Below are 22,418 nucleotides of genomic sequence, written 5' to 3'. Positions count from 1 at the left end.
AAAGCATTTTGATCCCATAACTATAGCATATTCTTTGGGAGTGATTGGGATTTAAAATTTCAACAAAAATTCATAAAATGATATCTTTAAAAAGACACATGCTGCGTGACACGAGAGAATGGCTGTCTTTAAAACGACACAAATTCAACTCGTGATGCTCTTTTAGGGAAACACGCAGGGGTGTGGCATTGCACATACTCAAACTCTAGTTCAAAAATAAACTGAGAAAAAATAAAGAGGTGGGAACTCAGAGACAATTATCCATTTGTAAAAGTACTCTTGAAAATTAAAAATGAAAGTTTAAAAGCAATATTTCATTTTATTCATTTTGATGGTGCAAGTTGAAAAAAGAACTGCAAAGCCATTTTTTCTTGAACCTATTAAATGTTACTTTAAAAATGTACAGAGTGCAAAGTATAAAACCGGCTGTACAGAGAAATAGCCTTGCGGCCTTGCACTTATTAAAATTAACCATGGTTACTGTAGTAAAACCATGGTTACCACAAAATAACAATGGTTTTGACAAAACCATATGGTTTTTCAAAAACCATAGTTACTGGTTACAGTAGCAAAACCATAGTTTTGCTAATATCAATACACAAAAAAAAAAGGTTGCTACACTTTTACTACACAAAAAAACATGTTTAATTTTCGTAAGGCCAAGGACTTCAGACAACGCCTGCTCCAGAATATAAACCAGATTTTTTAATTTTCTGATCTGATATTTTACATACAAAGGTGCTTTGCAATGGTGTAACTGTAAAAAGTGCTTTACAAATAAACCTGAATTGAAGTGAATAAAACTGTATAGTTAGCAGCTAAAATAAACAAAAAAAAAAACATTAAAAAATGAATGATTATCGCTATAGTTCAAGATATATTAACGGAGAATAGATAATGCTTACCTCTGTACAGTATCTTCAGTTTAAACCCAAGTGCATAAATGTCTAAAAGCTTCCTCATTTCTGCAACTTAATCTAAAGATGAGAGACTTCAATAAACCAAAGGTCACCAAACTCACACAGGAAGATACAGTGGCAAAAGTGAAAGTTTCACACTTTTTAAAAGAAACAGAAATGAATTAAAGAGTACAAGCAAGAGTACATGACAATAATCATTAGAAAAATATAAGGGTGTATGAGTCATCTACACTTATAACCATAATGATATCTTTACTATAGTTTTCTTCAAAATGAACAAAAAGGATTGGTCAATGTGGGTGAGCAAAACAGAGCTGATGATGATAAAGAAACTGATCTGGATTCTTATTAAGGGCAAAATGTCTTAACAATACCAACAAATGGCAGCATTACACTACACTTCATCACTATGTGCAACCACAGTGTGAAATTTAGGCAACATTCTGTGTTCCTATACATTATGATGGGGTTACTAACATTGACACTTCAATGTAATATCATACATTTGTGCTATATAACACAAGACTGTCCTCAGACATAAAACAAGCAGTGTAACCAAAAACAGGAATAACATCTCCCACAACAAAATGAATTTTATTTCTCTGAAATCCTTCATATTCAAATGGTTTATGGTGAAGCGTTCAGTTTATCACACAATCTTTACCAAGGCCTTCTTTGCAACATCTAAATATAACACAGGCTATGATGATGATAACCCAATGCTCGCAAAAATGTCCTCATAGCGGAAGAACCAAAAGCAGTGCCTTACACTTTTAAGAGAACTGTACATTAGGGTTAGTCTTCATATATAAAACAGTGCTTTTTAAATGTGGATGATCAAATAGCTATGGCCTATTTCCTATTTTTCCTATGAGTCTGCCTAATCCTTTTCTTGGTAATAATCTGTAAACATTTCAAATCTTTAGCAAAGACTCACAGACATAAGGTATTCAAATATTTTATATGGTGAAAGTAAAAAGTGATGTAATGACCAATGAATGGTAACCCATACTTAGAATTTGACCTCTGGATTTACACTCACACATTGAGCATTGGGCAGCTATCACTGCAGTTATATAAGCCAACATATAAGAATGTCTGTGAAATATAATAAATGTTAAAGAGTTCATTCATTCAGTTTATCTTGATTTGAGCGTAGAGTTCCTCTTGTTTCTGAACACTGTTGATTTGTGTCTTTCTCTGAATCTCAGCATACTCTGTCTCTGGGTTTATCTTGTTTATGTGATCGATGTGTGGTGTGGAGAAGTCAATCTCTCCATAATGGACCTCATCAGTTTCTTTCTCAGATATTTCACTCTTCATGTTGATCTCAATAGTTTTGTTAGAATAGATATCCAGCTCTTTGCTTTTATCTTCGGTCTGAGGAGACAAATGAAAAAAAAAACAATATTTAAATTAGATTAATTTGGAGTTGGAACAAAAACTACATCTGTATTGACTTTTTGTGTTAATTTCTAGGTAACACCTTACAATAAAATTGTATTTGTTAACATTATTTAATGCATTAGCTAACATGAACTAACAATGAACCAAACTTAACAGCATTTATTCATCTTAGTTCCTGTTTCATTTACTACAGTTAGTCTAGTGTGTTGTCCTTAAGTTAACACATCTCTGTGTTATTTTTGGAACAACACACTTTGGGCCCTATTTTAACGATCTGAAACGCAAGTGCGAAGCGCAACGCGCAAGTGAGTTTGTGGGCGGATCTTGGGCGCTGTTGCTATTTTCCCGGCGTGAGAAATAACTCTTGCGCCGGGCGCAAATGAATAAGGGGTTGGTCTGAAGTAGGTTCATTATTCATAGGTGTGGTTTGAGCGTAACGTCAAATAAACCAATCAGAACGCTATCCAACATTCCCTTTAAGCGCAAGGGCGCAAGTTCCATGGCGGGTTGCTATTATTATGACGGATTTACCAGGCGCACGCCAGGAGCGGTTTACAGCCGAGGAGACCGACGTTCTTGTAAGAGCACTCAAAGACAGAGAAGTTGTTTTGTATGGGGATAGGAGAAACCCGCCCAAATCAGCGTAGGTTAAACAGGCGTGAGAGGAAATAGACACAGTCTCATCAGCTGGCATCCCCATCGTTGCGCAAAGCGCTACAATGATGTCAGGAGACGGGGGAATCCCAAGCTTGCCAGCATAAATCGGGCACGCCGTGTAACGGGAGGTGGATCTGCCTCTACACAGACGCCAGCAGAGGACATCGCTGCGTCCACCCTCACCGCTGAAAGGGTTTGGGGGCTTTGAAATCGGACTCAAGAAACGCAAGCAAGGTCCAACTTCAAAGTACTCTTACAAATCAAGTTCATATACATTAAGGTTTCTTATGAAAACATTTTAATTATTATTTACATAAAATAAACGTAATACAGCCACACAACAAACTTATGAAAATATTTTAATCGTTATTTGCATGAGAATTTTTTAACGCAGCCACACAATAAATAAAACTATCACCACAATGCTCACCACTATGATTTCCCTTATCTCGTGTATTAATATTTTTAAGTGTAACAATTTATGATTTGCAAAAATAACTGTTGCATCTGTGTAGATTAGATGCAAAGTGTATGTGCGTTGTGCACGCTATACATTATGGTCAAGCATGCGCCCTTAAAATAGCATAATGAACAACGCGCAACGCGCCACTGACTTTAAACTTTTTTTTTCTGGGCAGTGGTGCAATTGTTTTTTGAAACTGCAAAATAGCATCAGGGATGGTTTGCGCCGGAACACGCCTCTTTTTTGCGCTGAACCGCCCAGGGAGCGCAATTTCATTCCCTAGTTTGCCGACGTGCGTCTGTGACGGGAAAAACCCGCTGTGCGCCGGTGCAAAATACGGAATGATACATGCGTCACTGACAAAGTCAATTGCGCTGGGTGCAAGATAGAGCCCTTTGTGTTGTTTTAGCACATATTGGGCCCGTTTCAGAAAGGTGGTTAAGTGAAAACTCTGAGTTTGTTAACCCTGAAATAAGGGAAACTCTGAGTTTTCTGTTTCAAAATGGAAGGTAGGTTAAACCTGAGACAGTGGGGTAAGTTAAGCCTGTTTCAGAAGGAGAGGTAACTTATACTCAGAGTCTGTTTCCGGAGTAACTTACTCTCTGACCTTAACCTTGTCGGGAGCAGGTTTTATCCTGTAAACTGAGAGTTTCTTGTGGTCTCCTCCCCATTTTTAAAGGAGTAGCCGTGTTTAATCTTGTTAGTTGCTTTAGTAGCTTCATTCATTGCACACATTTTTATTACGTACACTGTAAAATATGTTTTTAGCTGTCTTTAAGTTATAATCAAATTGTCAGTGCAAATCATTTTACCTTCGTGCTTTATATATTTAATAAATTACACTTAAATAAATAAAAAAAATGTAACAGTATATTAAAATGACTAGTCAAGCCAATTTTATATACTTAGGTGCAGAGACCGTCTAAGTGACTAAAATTTTAAGTGCTTTTATAGAGGATCCTGTAGATTATGATGCTGCATTCATTTATAGGAAGTTACATTTATGTCGCGAGAGGATTTTGAGACCCAGAGTGTTTTTTTGTCATATCCACTTGCATTTATGTGAGCAGAATTATTACTTTTTGCAATCATTTTAGATATAAAAATATCCTTAGGTGACTTATGTCAGTCTTTGTGGTGCCCTTACATCCAAACAGTGTTGATATTTCTTATATATCCACTCAACATTATCGCAGGTCTAGTGGGTAGTGCTGTGCGCAGCGGTTAGGGCAGATGTACTGTCAACGATCTGAGTTCGGATCCCGGCTCAGCGTATTTCTTTTTTATTCATGACAAACATTTGTAAAGTTTGTAGCCTTTTATGCCCAAGTATTATGCCTAATTTCATTTTTAGCTGAGCTGCTGTCATCTTTTTGTCCATGGGATTGCATCTGCATGAAAATGGATATAATATCGTACAGTCCTCAGTTTATTTACTTCTGATATTTTTACCGTGATGAAAATTTAAATGTACATTGTAAAAAATTTCTGTAGAATTTACAGTATTACTGGGTATTACTGGCAACTAGCTGCCAGTAACTTACTGTAGATTTTACATTTATGTTATAAGCAACAGTTTGTTCAAAGTTAAATGAACATGAAACATTTTCAGTCTTTATCTTCTACAGTAAGTTACTGGCAACCAGCTGCATAATTACAGCAAATTTTTACAGTGTATGCATTTACTAGAGTAGCAATTTCCAACAAAAATTTGTTAAAATATATGCTCGTAGTTGCTGTACACTTCCAGCAACACTTTCAGTTTTAGTAGTAAAAAAGATTAAGACCTCTTTGTCACGTGCTGTTGCCATGGCAAATCGTAATATCGGAGCTCAATTGATGATGGCTTTTCATAGTGGTTGTGCACGCGCTTAACTCAGAGTCAACCTACTCAGAGTCGATTGAACTAACTCAGATCAACTGTTCTGTAACCGAAAACTCAAGAGTTTCCCATCTCAGAGTAAGTCAACTCAGAGTTCAAGTTTAAACTCAGAGTTGGTTGAACCTCCTTACTGAAACGGGCCCATTGTGTTGTCCCTTTTATTTATATGAACTCAAAATCAACATGAAATGACACATAATGTCTTAAAATAACACTTGGGGCTTTATCTTACACCCGCTGCAACGCGGCGCAATGCACAACGCAAGTGTCTTTTGCTAGTTTCCACCCTGCGCAATTATCATTTTCACATTTAGCACCAAGTTGTTTAAATAGCAAATGCATTTGCGCCCCCTTTTGCGCCCATGGACGTTCTGGTCTGAAAACGAGATGTGTTCAGGCGCATTGTTGGCGCGTTGCTATTTTGAGGCAACTAAAATAGACTACGCCATTGACCAACAAAAACCTCTGTGGCCGGTTGCATAAACATAGCATTAAGGGCCCTATTTTAACGATCTAAGCGCATTGTCTAAAGCGCACAGCGCAACATCTAAATGGGTGTCCGAATCCACTTTTGCTAATTTAACGAGGGGAAAAATGGTTTGTGCACCGAGCGCAGGATCGAAAAGGGTCGGTCCTTTTAATGGGAGTATTTTGGGTGTAACGTGAAATATACCAATGAGAGTCTCAGCTCTCATCCCCTTTAAAAGCAAGTTGCGCTGGCGCTATGTCTAATCCCTATTTAAATGAAGGACTTTTTAAATTGAAAAACTAAGCGAAGGAAGAAGATCCCCAGTTTAAGATTAATGTTAAATAATTGTGTTGTTTTTGACTTGTATTGAAATTGTTATTTCCAATTTTCTCATCCCACCATATCCACAGGTACAGAGTCATCATATACAATAAATCCGTGAGGTAGCATTTAAAAAAACATTTAAAAACAGATGCATTTGTTTAAAGCAAAGCATTTATTTACTTACCAGTCTACAAGTGCAGCAGTATTTTACGCCTTCTAAAGTCTCATAATCGGTCCTCATTTATGTCCAAGAGACTCAATAATAATCTTTTACATTTTAATCCGACAACGCGGGTTTGCTTATAACATACATGAATGCGCAGCAGCACAAAAACGCTTTTAAATATGAAAGATTAAAGGATTGAATGTAAAAGTTTATTATTGAGTCTCTTGGACATAAATGAGGACCGATTATGAGACGTTAGAAGTCATAAAGAGCTGCTTCACCTGTAGCCTGGTAAGTAAATAAATGCTTTGCTTTAAACAAATGCAGCTGTTTTTAAATGTTTTTTTTTTTTTAATTCTTCCTCACGGATTTATTGTATATGATGACTCTGTACCTGTGGATATGGTGAGATGAGAAACATTTTTAAGTAATGCTTAAAAAAAAACTCAGGACGCTGTCCAAGTGCTGAAACGTGCGGAATGTCTTTTGTAAAATCTTTATCTCCTGTTTGTTACAAATAAAGTATTTTTACAGTACAAACCTTTTCTTACATACTTGTAAAATTATTTTATGAAGATATTGGATAGCCATACATTTAAAGCAATTAAAAGCTTGTGCGCTTTAGAAAATGCGCTTAGATCGTTAAAATAGGGCCCATAATGTGTTATTGGATAACACAAAATAATGTGTTAAAATTAACATGCCCAGGATGCGTTAATTTTAACACATTGTTTTATGTTAAACTAAATGTGTTTTCCTTAAGTAGACACAAGATGTGTTATTTTAACACATTCCTTTTAAGAGTGTAAACGTTACTTTAGAAATAATGATTTAAATATTTTTCTCTTTAAACTTTATTTTTTTGTTTATGTTGAATGTTACTGTACACCCACCTGATCTTTTTTTCTGGTATTTGTCTGACTCAATGTCTTTGTCCTGATACAGAATACAATCAACAGTTAATACATTTGTGTGTTTTGATTATTATGAAACCCAAGGATAACATTTATTATTATATCTTTACCTCATATAATAAAATACTGCAGAAATCACAAGCAAAGCCAAAAGTCCTCCTATACAGCCATACATCGCAGCATTTAAGGATCCTAAAATAATAAAGTGCAACACTTATTCAGAAATAACATCATACAATACAAAGAGCATAACTATAAGAGTAAACTTCTGTATGTTGAATGTTTTTTGGTAAATATTACCTGAGATTAACAGTTCAATCTCTTCTGATGATTGGTTGCCATGTTTATTCAGTGCTGTGCAGAAATACCATCCTGTATTATTATGAGTTACAATGAAGCTCATCTTCTTTTCCTGTGCTAAAGGTGTCTCCTGTCCACGTTTGTACCAGGTGTACGTCATGTTACTTGATGGATTTCCTTTGCTTTTGCAGGTGAAAGTTACATTAGTGCCCACAGTGACTGAAGCAGATGGTTTAATAATGATGTGAGTCTCTTTTGGAGGAACTTGTGAGAAAAGCACAGATGATAGCCATTAAATATTAAGACACAATATATTTAACTTTAGATATCTAACATTTTATTAATTATTTAGCCATTCATTAATGTTAACACCAATACCTGATAGTAAATATTAACATAACTATACATAATTAACAACAAAAATTGTTACATGCAAAACTTCTTATGTCTTACATGAAACTCGCAGCATTACTGTGCTGTTCACCGTTATGTTATTGGAGATGTTTCTTGGATATGTTACAGTGCAGGAGATGTTCATCCTGTGATCCATGTATGAAGCATTGAAGGTCATTGAGGAAAACACTGAATGAGTTTTATCAGGTTTCTCCTGTAATTGTGTTATAATGTTGGCAGATTTGGGGATGTTAGTCCAGGATAATGTAGGAGGTTGTTTGGGGCAGGGAGCTTCAGCAGAGCAGATCAGATTCACTGCAGTGCCCTCCATCACAGATTTAGACACATTTGGACTGAATTTAAGCTCAGGAGGCTGTGGTGAATCTGCAGGGTAAATGATTTCAGATTCATTATTAAAAATGCATTCAGTAGTTTATATTTTGCTTTGCCTAATATGACTTCACTGACACCTAGTGTCAATAGATGAAGCATTTCAGGAAGCAAATGTATACAAATGCCTCTCTACAATTAGTCAACAAATGTTTATTTTTTTGTGAACGTGTTTAATAATAAGGGGCTACAGAGATAAGGTTTTACACACATGCATTTTACACAGTGAATTTCACAGGTTTTATTTCTGTGCCAGTGATGTGTGGTCATTCAATTGAGCACTTTGTCGTTTTGTTACACCTAATTCATCAACCGATACCTCAGTTAAACTACACAATAAAGTCTGTAAGAAGATGGCCTGTACAGTATAGTTGGCATTTACCTGTGACATTGATCCTCACAGTCTTCCTTGAATCTTGTTTATTGGTGTTAAATGTTGCTCTGAACACATTTGGCTCCATTTCTATTCTGAAGTAATACGGGTCTGAATGATTCATCATGATGTTATAGAAGACAGTGCTGCAGTTTCTCTCAGTGAGGTTTCCAATCATCTCTATGTGTCTGAATCCTTGAATGATGTTTTTACTGCTGTTAAACACAACTGAACTCTCGTCTTTCCCAAAGAGTGGTGTCTTTTTCAGCCAAATCCAATAAATCTGTTTAGTCTTTTGTAATTTTTCCTCAAATGTACTGATATTGAATGTGCAGGGTATCAGCACACAAGAGTCTGTCAGAGCTGTTACTGTGTGTGGAAGTACAGCTGAGTAAACATCACCATCAGCTGAAACATGAAACACACATTAATGACTGTATAAGAGAGACGACTGAATTTCATTTTTGCTATTAATGCCCATTAAAATCTTAAGTTATATACAGACAGTGAGCGCTTTGGGTAAAATAGATCTGATGTCTTTAAATACAGTCTGAGACAATACCTTTAGCCATTTTAGCGCTACAATGTGCTAATAAACACATTAAGAAAGGCAATTTGCAAACATTCACATGATAAAAAGTGTAATACTTTCGTGTTCTATGGAGTTGGATCACAAACAGCTGGAATAGTATTGAGAACATTTATGGGTGTCAGAGCATTTACCTTATGTCTTGGTTTATTACAGCTATGTCAACAGTATGTGTTCTTACTTTTGAAAAAAATCCTTAAAGATAACTTAAGCATAAATTATGTATTTGAACAAAATTACCCTTTGTTGGAAAGCACATAAGTTGTATAAACATGATTCACGTTAAAATGTTTTGGAGACAAGTATTTGAAAAATGTTCACTACAAATAGTTCAAAAGCATCTAAAAGTACAAATAATAATAATAAGCATATGCTTAACAGTGGTTATAATTATATGGGGTTCTTGGACATTTTTCTCCTTTCTAAGTTTGAGAACCCCTGAAATAGAAAACTTGACCAACCTGAGTGAGTATGTGTTAACACAAAGCTGATGATGATGATGATGCAGAAATTGATCTGGATTCTTGCCATCTGGATTCATATTAAGACATAGAAAAAGCTTCACTTCACCTTTGCTACCGTGTGTCTGTCACTACAGTAGTTATGCATTTTATTACTGTGTGAAATTTCAATCAAACTGTGTAAATTTGTTTTTAGAAATATGATATAAATACAATTTTAATACATATAATTTAACATGACATAATTAACTTAAAGGCATTAGGTTACATTAGTTAAAGTCATTTTAGGGACAGGTTTTTACTTTAAAGAAATGACCCTTAAATGTAAATTTACATGTTTTCTTTATAAGAAGTTTACATTAGTAATATTTTTACAAATGCACAGTTTAAAAAAAGAAGAAGAAAGTGTTTAAAATGAAGTCTTTAAGAAAAGGACCTTACCTCAAAACATGAGAGTTTAACTGAGATACAAATGCAGAAGTGTCCAAACATTTCTTGCTTAACAAGTCAAATGTGTCACACAGGAAGGGACAAAATAGGGACAAAATACTGTAGTTAAGTCTACATTAAGAAATGTAACGACACCTAATAGCATATCTGAATGAAAAAAAAATTGTTTTGTGTGAACTATTACGTTTCATTTTGTCAGCATTTGAATGGTTCATACTCGGAATTAACATCACCACATATTTGCTACTGCATCCTTAATGCGTTAAAGTCCCATAAAATCACAATTTTAGTATAAAATGTTAAGGATATTAATATTATAAACTGGCATGGTTCCGAATTCTGACAAAATTAGCATTCAGAAGATGTAAGCATTCAAAACTTACAGTTTGGCACAGCTTCTCATCAAATTTCCTGTCCAAATGATCTCTAGACACTGAGGCAGTCTGCCCCCTACATTATGTGGATCTTGCACCTAAAATGAAAACTTGTTAATAAATTAACTATTTATACGAGTAGTATGGCTCATACTAAATGATTCAGTGTAAATTTGCTTTCCATTGGGGTGAATAAAGTCTAATATTGCGTTAGTGTCACTTAGGGTGCACCGGCCGAGAGATCGGATCATATGTGCAAATCTGTGCCGAAACGAAAATGTATCCAACCAGGTTAGATTCTACACAGAATAATGTATTATACAGCGATGTGAAAGGGAATCAAACAGACAGCTTGTAATAAAAATTATATTATATCTAAATCAGGACTCTATTAGACTTAATTTGTACTGTGGCGCTCACAAGCTGTAAAATACATAACTGGACTGTGCCATAGACAAAATGCTAATGGTTATTTCGAAAATTAGGAGAGTCTTGTTGATGGTTTCGCAGTGACTTCCTGTTTCAGTTGACATGATGTCACCGCATCAAATAATGCCGCAATTCGTTACAAAACTAAACTTTCATTCTCTGTTTGTTTAATGGTCTGACTAGTGGCTAAACTGAACTCTGAAACAAATACCTTGTTGGAAATAGGCGGCCATGTTTGTGACAACATATTTCCAACGTACAATAAAACATGACATTAACTGTAGTTAATGTCCAAATTGTTTCTTATGTCCAAATTGTTCTAAATTTTAAGTCGTTTCTGGTTGGCGATGGTGATCATGGGACTCTGCATAGAGCCCCTTGCCAGGACAATAGTCAGTCTTATCAATTGCTGATTGGTTCTTTTAACTGGAAGGCGGGACTTCAGTCCACCAGAGTGTTCATACTAAGCATTGCAACAGCAGTACTTAGCATTGGACTAAGTACGTGGACATCACTTTTTTCACGATAATACTTACTGGAACCTGTTCTACACAAATATGGACAAATACACTGTTTCATGTTCTTAGAAAAATATTTGGTTATTATATCTATTGGTTCTTCCTAACCCCAAAACAGCTGGTAGAAATCTGAAAAAAGACAAACCAAATCTCGGATGTTAGAGAAGAAGAACTATGATCTTAAACATTTGCAAACTTAATCATACTTTGCCAACTCAACAGATTGCACAATGATGAAAATATACTCAATTCTTATCAAATACTTAAAGTGTTTATTTATAAAAGGACTCTAATGGTTAATTTAAAGTACAGAGTAGACATATGTTGAACAAGCAGATACATATTTGAAAAACAATGATATCCTTTAAGGGATGCTGTAGCACAGTTGATGTTTTCGCCTGTGATAAAGACATGTCAACATCAAGGTCATTTCGAGTCCGCTTTGAGTCATTTTATTTTCTAATAAAAAACTGATTAAGCATATCACAAGATTCCAGAATTGACAAATAGCTGCCATTACGTAACCCTGAAAATGTACAGAGAACAAAAATGGTTTACTTCCTTTTTTGCACATTCCTTGACTTTAAGATAGGTACTGAAATTTTAGAAGGCTAAAAAAGGAAGCAGTTGACAAATTGATTTATTTAGTGTGACACAAACATATATATATTTACAGTAAAACAATGTAATATTATTTTTTTTTTAAAAGCTTTCAATATTCAGACTAAAATAAGAAAATGTGTTTTTGTTTAAAACACAGAGGATCAGATGTTTGAGTTGCCATTCACACGAGCATAAATGAAGAACAACATGGCATCCTGGGAGTTCAGCATGTTGGTTTTATAATGCCATGTTTTATTACTGACACAAGCAAAACCAAACAACACTGGCAAGCCCAATACTCCACACTAAAGACTCACTGAAGTGACCTGAAGTGTTCAGCTTTGTTAAGGGCATTGACCTTTTTTAGTGAAACAGGAAGTGTGACTGGTACATTTTGCATGTATCCTCCCTCTTTTAAAATAGTCAGGGTGTATTTACTTCACTGTCCTGAATCTGAATGATGTCATAAAATGTTTTAGGTATATTAGCAGAATCGAGAGACTGTAAATTATGAATGCTAACATCTTTTAATGTTGTCATTGATCTGGAGCACAGTTGTTTATAAACATACTTAAGGCAGGTAAAAGACAAAAAAAACTTTTAACCTGATTTAATGGGGACTTTAAAGGAATAGTCTACTCATTTTCAATATTAAACTATGTTATTACCTTAACTAAGAAGAGTTGATACATCCCTCTATCATCTGTGTGCGTGCACGTAAGCGCTGGGGCGCGCTGCGACACTTTGATAGCATTTAGCTTAGCCCCATTCATTCAATGATACCACTCAGAGATAAAGTTAGAAGTGACCAAACACATCAACGTTTTTTCCTATTTAAGACGAGTAGTTATACGAGCAAGTTTGGTGGTACAAAATAAAACGTAGCATTCCGCCATGCAATATAGTTCCTCTTTTAAATCCGCTTAGAAAAGCGCTACGTTTTATTTTGTACCACCAAACTTGCTCATATAACTAATCGTCTTAAATAGGAAAAATGTTGATGTGTTTGGTCACTTCTAACTTTATCTCTGAGTGGTATCATTGAATGAATGGGGCTAAGCTAAATGCTATCGAAGTGTCGCAGCGCGCCCCAGCGCTTACGTGCAAGCACTAAGATGATAGAGGGATGTATCAACTCTTCTTAGTTAAGGTAATAACATAGTTTAATATTGAAAATGAGTAGACTATTCCTTTAAAGTTGGGTCTAATATCCTATTATTACATCAAGGTAAACAAGTCACAACATTATATGCCACCCTTTCAAAACAAACTTAAACAGTGTTACACAAGCATTACAGGATAAAATGTATTATACATTTTGATTTCTTTAACTGGTTCAATTCATAGTTGCTAAATATATCTTTAATATACACAGTTGCTACATTCGCGAAATCCTTTAAACTTGCATATGCAAAGACAATCCAAGCTGATAAATCTACTGTTAAAATGTGTTCATAAACAATTAATGTTTATGATAAAGTATGGAGAATAATCCTCATCTTCTTCACAGGGAAATGAACCATATATTGTTCCCACAGTGGATTTATGTCCTCCTTCTCCTTTAGCATATCACATTTTTAACAAAATCACTGTTAACATAGTGAGTCTGCATGTATTGTTCCCTGCCCTACAATTTGAGAGTTATGTACTGTATACAGGGCTCGAAATTGCGACTGTTTTGGTCGCATATGCGACCAAAATTTAATCTGTGCGACCTTAAAATATATTTGGGAGCATTTTTGCGACTGCCTATTTTGTTGTGGTGTGACTTGATTTAGATTGTGTATGCTGTGTGCCGTTCCAGGTTCAGCATTCTCTCCAACATTACATAACCAATTCACCTTTAAGTTCTTGCGTTTAATGAAGAGCGCAGATTGGCTAATATGAATGTCAATCATTCCTTGTTGCCGTGCTACGTTGGTACGTAAAGCGCGAAAATGTGAAAAAACGAACCGCGAGCATGAAGAGATTGAGAACGAGGCGACTACAGCCAATGTTACTACTGTATTAATTCATAACGACGGTCCGGATTTAAATGCAACTTCACCACCGGAAAATAAGGCTTAACGTTAAACCTTTCGGAGAGAGGCTTAAAGATTACGAGTGGCTCCGCTATGAAAATGACTCGATGTTACTTTGTTTACTGTAAATCCTGTGAAACGGAGGTTGCAGGTAAAACGGCGTTGGTGGCAGAATCCATACATTTAAGCGCGAGACCTTGCTTAAAGATGGCGAAAGTGCAAAAAACACAAGAATTGTCGTGACAAATTGATGGAGACACCGACCTGTCTATCAAATAGTGTTTGATGATGTATGTGCGCATCCTGCTTCAGGGACATCTGACAAACATCCTTGTATTCCATGTTGAGGTGGAACACGACAATGCTGATGGTATGTTGTTAAAAACATTGCCTATTTAGTAGAAATATCATCCTGGTAATGCAGTTATCAATACCAATATATATTAGCCTTCTATATTAGGGTCACTTTTGTAATGTCACCTTCAATCAGTGTTTTACGTGTTTGCTAGATTTTCTATTGTAATCATATTTGTGTTTCCTGTAATTGTTAAATTATTATTGCTGCTATATTATTTAAACAGCATTTGGGTATTATTTTAGTAATCTATGCAGCAAAAAGACCAAATTTCAAATCTTGGCCATAGGATGTGTAAAGCCCAGTTGTGGTGTTTAATTTTTTATAAAATAAATCTATTCACTTTATAATACATTTTAGTTGTGGTGCTTCATAATTTTTGGATGAGTGCGCCTAAATTTTTGCTGGTGCTCCTAACTCTTTAAAGTTGGGAGCACCAGTGCTACCAAATAAAAAAGTTAATTTTGAGCCCTGTGTATATATAAATATTTCATTTCAAATAGCATTTTCTGCTAAAGTTATAAAACATACCTGATCTGAGACACCCATTTCCCCAACAGTGAATACATTAGATGCTTTTGCACTTTGTACTCTGTATCCATAGGAAATGTACAAAAAGTATTTTAATTCAATGCACACACACACACACACACATATTTATCCAAACACATATATTTACTTGCTTTTGAGAAAGTTTATAACATGCCTCTTTGATTGATAATCTTCTGTAAATCACAAAAAATATTTGACAAAACAATTTTATTATAGAAAGCTTACCGCAAAAAGTGTTACCAGAAGAAAGAGCAACAGCAAAGCTAAAAATGCTTCTACAAGGCCTGTGGTCAGAAGCACGGAGGATTCTAATGGACCTAAAACCAAATAATGACATAATTACTCATGTTGGTGATGTCAAGTTATATATGAATGTCTTATATGAATCAGTAATAAAACACTCAATTCATACCAAGGATAAAATGTCTGTAATAAATGTACCTTCAACATTCAGCAGTACCTCTTTTGAATTTTGGGCACCAAGTTTGTTCTCTGCCCTACAGAAGTACCAGTCACCATTGGTGCTGCTGACATTGATGATTATTTGCTCTCCAGAAGCCCAAAGTTTTAGCTCTCCTCTTTTGTACCAGGTGTAGTTCAGTTCATTTAATGGATTACATGTACAACCTTAACTGTCAAATATTACGTTTTGGGAGCAATTGATAAAGATGTAACAACACTTACCCAAGACTTCTATGTTTAATGAGTTGAAGAATGTGTATCTAAATTTTTCTGGCTCCATTTGCACTCTAAAATAGTAGACGTCTGATTTAATGTTTGTGACATTGTAGAAAACAGTGGTGCATTCACGCTGACTGAGATTTCCAGCCATCTCTATATGACTAAATCCATTAATGATGGGTTCACTGCTATTGAAAACCAAAATATTCAACGTATTTGCCATCTTTAACCAACAACCAAATATCCTCTCTGTAGTCCTCAAAATGACTCTAAATTCAGAGACATTGAATGTGCAGGGTATCTGGACACAAGAACCACTCAATGCTGTTAGGTTTCTTGGCATTACTACATTACTAGTGACTCCTGAAAACAAAAGAAATAATACACACAGGTTTCTGTAAGACACCTTTTAAATATGCTTTACAAAATGTACTTTAACACAAAATTAAATATCTTTATTTTTAAAGTCCTTTGATGGTTTTAGTTTGTTAGAGAGCACAAAAACGGACTTACCTGAGGATCCACATAATGGCATAAACGTTATGTACAGAAATGTCACAAATTGAAAAACAGCCATCTCAAGTGATCTGCATAGACAAACATCAAAACACTTTAGTTCTCAATTCATAACTGAATTACACTCCACATGAATGCCTAATAATAGTTATCTATGGTGTTTTTTTATGAAATTAAAAAATGTGCTCACAGTCAGAATCTTATAATGTTTGATAGTAAGTTTACTTACAGCATCAAAGTCTGTAGCTTTATCCTTAAAACAGCAGAAGTCAAAGACAACTTCTTCATAGTACAGTGAATTTGTTCTTGTTTTTAATATTTAAAAGCAGAAGTGATTTGCCAATTAATTCTTGTGGCTTTCACAGGTAAATCATTTAAAATTGTTAAATTAAAATGTACAATGGACCAAATACCCAAGAACAAAAACAAACATACTTTAAACAACATTTCCAGTTTAAACATCATGGGGGACTGTCCATGAATTATCACCATATTAAGCCCTTAACCATCACTTCCATAACTTTACCTAAAGTATTGTATAGTCATTTTTATTTTAACCCTTTAATTGTCACTGCCTGTTTTTACTCTCAAAAAACATAAGTCTCAACTAGTTCTGATCCAAATTTAAAGTTAAAATCACAAACCACTTTTTGTGGTTTTACCAACAAAGGCCACTAGGTGTCGAATGGTAAGCTGCATATAATCTTGTCACAAATAAAAAAAACTACTTTCAGAGCTTTTCAATGATATATAGTTTGTCAAGATTTTTGAAGATTTATAATAAGATATTAGAATTATGAATATAATAATCATATGTATTTTTCAATGATATATAGTTTGTCAAGATTTTTGAAGATTTATAAAAAGATATTAGAATTATGAATATAATAATCATATTTATTCCTATGGTGTGAGGGACATTTAACAAAATTACTGACTATACTAAATGTCTATCATCAAGTAGCCTTGAAATATGAAAACAACATTCTTAGAGCTTCCAACAATATATAGTTTGTCAAGATTATTTCAGGTTTATAGGATATCTAATAATAAATAACAACACCTTAAGGCCACCTGTTGGCCAGTGACATTTTAGAAAATTACTAATACTCTATCATTATTATTATTATTAAAAAAATGTATATCGTTTGTCAAGATTCCTGGTTAAGACTAGAAATTATTGTTTTAAATATGTATTGCCAGACGTCCCACTTGCATCTTTTGGCACTTACATTTTTAAGTTTTATCAACTGGATTTTCAAGTCATTTTAACTGTATTGAAAAGTGAGAGTTGCTGTAATTTAAAAAAAAAATAAGTTGACATAACTAAAGCAAATTTAACTTGATTTAATAAGTAACAGCAACTAATCACTTGTCAAGATAGTTTAAAAACATGTGTCCTAGTTGATTCAACTTAAACGTAAGTGCAAAAATATTTATTTACAGTGAAGATTGTTTTAAAGCAGCTTTACATTAATAAAAGCAAGAGGAAACACAGAAAAATCAGGGGGGGAAGGAGAAAAGTACAATGACTAAGATTAAACCATAGTGAATGGAGTAATAATGTAACGTATATAAAAAAAGTTTAAGTTAAACCATTGTCAGCTGACTCCCTATGGGTTGAAAAACCCTACTTTTGGGAAAAAAAGTCCTTTGGAGAAATAAAAACCCTTTAGAGAGAACCAGACATGGCTGATCCTAGAAGATATATTATATATTACAAAAGTTTATAAAAAAGTATTATAAAAACATTTTTAAAAAATAATATTAGACATCGGCTGGGCATCACAATGAAGAAAGGCCAGTAGATCAGATGGTGTGCAGTTTCTGTTACTTTATTTTACAGTTCTTAAACCTACATCCCTCTATTCAGCTGACCCATAAAACACCCTTCTATAATCTAATAATTGTTTTACAGTAAACAGTAAAGTATAATTTTATGCTATTAAATGTTATTTAACACAATAGCTTAATTAAAATCCTATTGATGAAGTAGTTCTGATATTTTGTTCCTTATTGGTAACTGAACTTGTCATCTGGCAAAAACCTGTAATGTAATTGTTTATGCAGAAGAACCCTGAATTTCTAGCAAGCTAAGTAAAAAAAGCTTTAAAATCTATTACACTAAAAAGCTATATTATAAACATTAGTTTTCACAGTGTATATTCTTGTCACAAATGAATAATTTACTGTCACTACATTATTATTACTCCTTAAAGATTTAGAAATATGAAAATTACATTCTTGGAGCTTTCCAATGATATATAGTTTGTCAAAAAAAGATTTATAATAGGACAGTGTAATGATTAATAATAGATAATTAAAATGCATTCCTATGGGGGGCAGGGTTAAGGATGGGCAGTTTTTTGATTCATTCATTTCAAATATAAAATATTATCTTGTAATTTGTAATTGATAGGGTTGATGAAAATGCCTTAGTATTTTGTATCAAAATATTTTAGTGTTTTTTTACTTTTCAAATTCTTGCTGGCCCATGTAAACCGGTTGGCTGCAAGTCGTTCACGACTTCTTTAATTTTGATTTGACAACATTATGAAACTAAAGTGCGCTGTTAGACCGCTGCACTAAGTGTTACTTAAAACAATTTCTATCATCAGATGACCTTGGAATAAGAAAACTACATTTAAAGGGCTTTCCAGTGAAATATAGTTTGTTAGGTTTTTTTTCTCGGATAAGAATAGGGTTTTGGTCAGACACTTTAGAAACTGACTTTCACTACGTCATCATTACCAATTTTAGAAAATGAAATATAAAAACTACACTATCAGAGCTTTCTAAAGATATAGTCTGCCCAGAGGGATTTTTAGATTTAGAATAGGGTAGTGTTATAAAAAACAATGTGGGCCTGCCTGTGGGCCTGTGACCTTTTAAAAAATGACACGCACTGTGTCAGTCTTTTCCCAAAATGATGATGAGGAATTAAAACTACACTCTTGGAGGTTTCCAACGATATTTAGTTTGTCATGATTAGAAAAGAATTCACATGCAAAACACTGAAGTAAATGTAGGCTCCCCGCTGGTGGGACAGTGATGGACATTCATGGGGTGCATCATGGAAAACATTTTCATACAGTCCAGAATGACACTTGTTTAACGCATAATCCTTTTAAAAGATGTAAAGACCTTTCAATCAAAAAGTGTAATGCTTAAATAAATAATCTGAATCATGTTTTAGTTTCTTCACCCTTTTCATGCATTCTGTCATAGTGATATGAGCACACTGAATGTAAGCATGTAGCTCAATGCATGTTGTGTACCTGAGGTGATACTGTACAATTCAGAAACATACACTGGTGTAAAGGTTATTTTATTTGTTTATCTCCGACAGCAACATATATATATATATATATATATATATATATGTTGCTGTCGGAGATAAACAAATAAAATAACCTTTACACCAGTGTATGTTTCTGAATTGTACAGTATCACCTCAGGTACACAACATGCATTGAGCTACATGCTTACATTCGGCTGAACACATAGAGCCCCCCTAAACATGTTGTTTTCTATGCTAGAAAAGTACAAGTCCCTGTAAAGTCTGATATTAAATGTGTTCAGAGTTTGTGACACCACAAAGCAATGTTATTAACCACCCAACCTAAATTTAAATAATGAAAAAAATCCAAGTAAATAAAATAAGTTATCAAAATAAACAAAAAAATAGGCAGCATTGTCTGGTCTCAAGCGGTGGGGGCGTGTCCACTGTCGGCTCTGAAACCACGCCCACTGACAGAAAAGCTAACTTTCAAATACTCAAGTGGCTCTTCATGCCTGGGTTGAAACCTCAGCATATACTGTCTCTTGACCTGAGCTTTTCTCCGTGAGGGTTTCGGTTTGGACTGTGGTGAAGTTAATCTCTCCATAGTGGATGTCGGCGTCACCTTCATCTTTTGGTATCTCTGGCTTCTCACTTGTCACAAATGCACTGTTAATATAAGTGGCATTGATCTCTTTGTGGTTTTTCTGGTCCTAAAAAGCAAAGAAGTTAGAAATGCATGAAATACACTGTTCTCCTTTTCAGATTCTGTCAATTATAAGACATAAACATCCCATAGCAAACATACCTGATCTGAAAAGTCAGCTTCCCTAACAACAGGTACGTTAGATGCTTGTGTCCTTTGTTTTCTGTATCAACAATAACATTTTAGAAATCTATGACAAGGAACAACATATTGTATAGAAACCATATTTTATATGAGTAGGAAAGAAAAATTTGAATGCTCTAAAATTCAAGTTTATACTTTAATAATTACAAATAGCCTGAAAGTTTTGGTGCCATTTCTTTACACAGTAAATAGGAGTAAACACATTGCAAAAAATGACATTCTTACTACGTATTTTTGCTTTGTTTTCAGTACAAATATCTAAATTCTTACAATTTAAGTGAATTTTTTTTTAAAACAAGAAAAAATATCTGCCAAAGGGGTGAGAAAAAAATCTTGAAATAAGTTTTTTTTTTCTTAAACACTTAATTCAAGAAAGAAATTCTCATCCCATTGGCAGATTTCTTACTCATCAAGAAAATACATCTTAATGTAAGAAGTTTTTGTTGTTTGTACTAAAAACAAGAAAAAAACACTACATAAGTCATTTTTTGCAGTGCAAAACCAAATCAATGCAACAGTCTTTAACTGTGCCAACCTTATAAAAATCGTCACCAGAAGACATAACAGCAGAAAAGTGAAAACTCCTCCAACACAACCGGCGATCAAAGGCACGATGACGGATTCTGATGACCCTATTATGAAAACGGCTGAGGTCATTAGACAAAATAATAGATAAACCAGTTGAATCACAAAATAAAACATTTTGGTTTAGTAGGCTGTCCAAAAGCATTAGTTTATTATCAGTTTCAGTAACACAACAAACATGTTAATGTTTTTAACTCGCCTTTAACAATCAGCTGGATCTCGTCTGAAGTTTGGGCACCATGTTTGTTCTCTGCCCTGCAGAAGTACCAGCCACCATTTGTTTTACTGACATTGAAGGTCATTTGCTTTCCAAAAGCCAAAGGTTTCTGCTCTCCTCTTTTGTACCAGGTGTAGTTCAGGTCATATGATGGATTGGCTTTGCTTTGGCAGGTTAAAGTCACATTAGTGCCAACAGAGACTGAAGCATTTGGTTCAATCAGAAAACAAGTTTCTTTTGGAGAAACTTCAGGGATAAAAAGAAAGTCTTTTAAACTTCTTCATAATTTTAGACATTTGAACATAAACATGTTTATAAAAGGTATAAAGATAAGTACAATTCCTCAAATTCTCTTACATAAAACTTGCAGCATTACTGTGCTGTTCACAGTTGTGTTATTGGAGATGTTATTTGGATATGTTGCAGTGCAGGAGATGTTCATCCTGTGATCCATGTATGAAGCATTGAAGGTCATTCTGGAAATCACGTTTTGAGTTTTATCAGGTTTCTCCTGTAATTGTGTTATAATGTAGGCAGAATTGGGGACATTAGTCCAGGATAATGTAGGAGGTTGTTCGGGGCAGGGAGCTTCAGCAGAGCAGATCAGATTCACTGCAGTGCCCTCCTTCACTTCAGGTAGATCACTGAGTTTAGGAGGCTTTGGCACATCTACATATTGGTTAAAAACACAAATAACACAACCAAATTTCCAATTCTTTTATAGACCAAAAAAATAAACTTATTGAAATGGGTTGATGATAAAACAACACTTAAAAATCTTTGCCCATAACAGATCTCCTGATGTCCTAACTAATAAAAAATATTTACATTTATTTGTGAAAACATCCATTAAATATTAATTCTACAATTATAGTTAGAGATTCATGTTAAATGTATTATACTAGCTTAATAGTTTCAGTGTAGCCTTACCTAAGACATTAATGTTTACAAAATTGTTGACAACTGTGAATCTAAATATGTTTGGCTCCATTTGCAACCTGAAGTAGTAGACATCTGAATGTTTGCTCGTGACGTTGTAGAAAACAGTGGTGCAATCACGACGACTGAGATTTCCAACCATCTCTATATGACTAAATCCATTTATGATAGGTTCACTGCCACTGAAAACCAAATCTTTTGAATGATATGTCGTCTTTGACCAACAAACAAATATCTCCTTTGTAGTCTTCAATTTGACTTCAAAATCGGAGACGTTGAATGTGCAGGGTATCTGTACACATGAACCACTCAATGCTGTTATGTTTCTTGGTAATACTAA

General features: G+C 34.4%; 1 protein-coding gene and 1 long non-coding RNA gene across 2 annotated transcripts; both read right to left on the bottom strand.

Moving 5' to 3' along the window:
- Positions 1–161: 161 nt before the first annotated feature.
- LOC135785471 (sialic acid-binding Ig-like lectin 13) lies at positions 162–10,393 on the bottom strand. The gene is made up of 8 exons (XM_065294935.1): positions 10,150–10,393; positions 9,709–9,778; positions 8,668–9,066; positions 7,956–8,279; positions 7,503–7,766; positions 7,313–7,394; positions 7,182–7,224; positions 162–2,300 (listed from the first exon to the last, which is right to left on the bottom strand). The coding sequence occupies exons 1-8, from the start codon at positions 10,198–10,200 to the stop codon at positions 2,055–2,057; spliced, it is 1,479 nt and encodes a 492-aa protein (XP_065151007.1). The 5' UTR covers positions 10,201–10,393; the 3' UTR covers positions 162–2,054.
- Positions 10,394–20,000: 9,607 nt separating this feature from the next.
- On the bottom strand, positions 20,001–20,972 carry LOC135785579 (uncharacterized). The gene is made up of 3 exons (XR_010546660.1): positions 20,873–20,972; positions 20,296–20,356; positions 20,001–20,200 (listed from the first exon to the last, which is right to left on the bottom strand). It is a non-coding gene; the product is annotated as an uncharacterized lncRNA (long non-coding RNA).
- Positions 20,973–22,418: the final 1,446 nt, after the last annotated feature.

The sequence above is a fragment of the Paramisgurnus dabryanus genome, chromosome 22 (genome assembly GCF_030506205.2).
Source record: "Paramisgurnus dabryanus chromosome 22, PD_genome_1.1, whole genome shotgun sequence".
NCBI classification, from domain to species: Eukaryota; Metazoa; Chordata; class Actinopteri; order Cypriniformes; family Cobitidae; genus Paramisgurnus; species Paramisgurnus dabryanus.
This window is presented reverse-complemented; position numbering and strand designations above follow the sequence as displayed.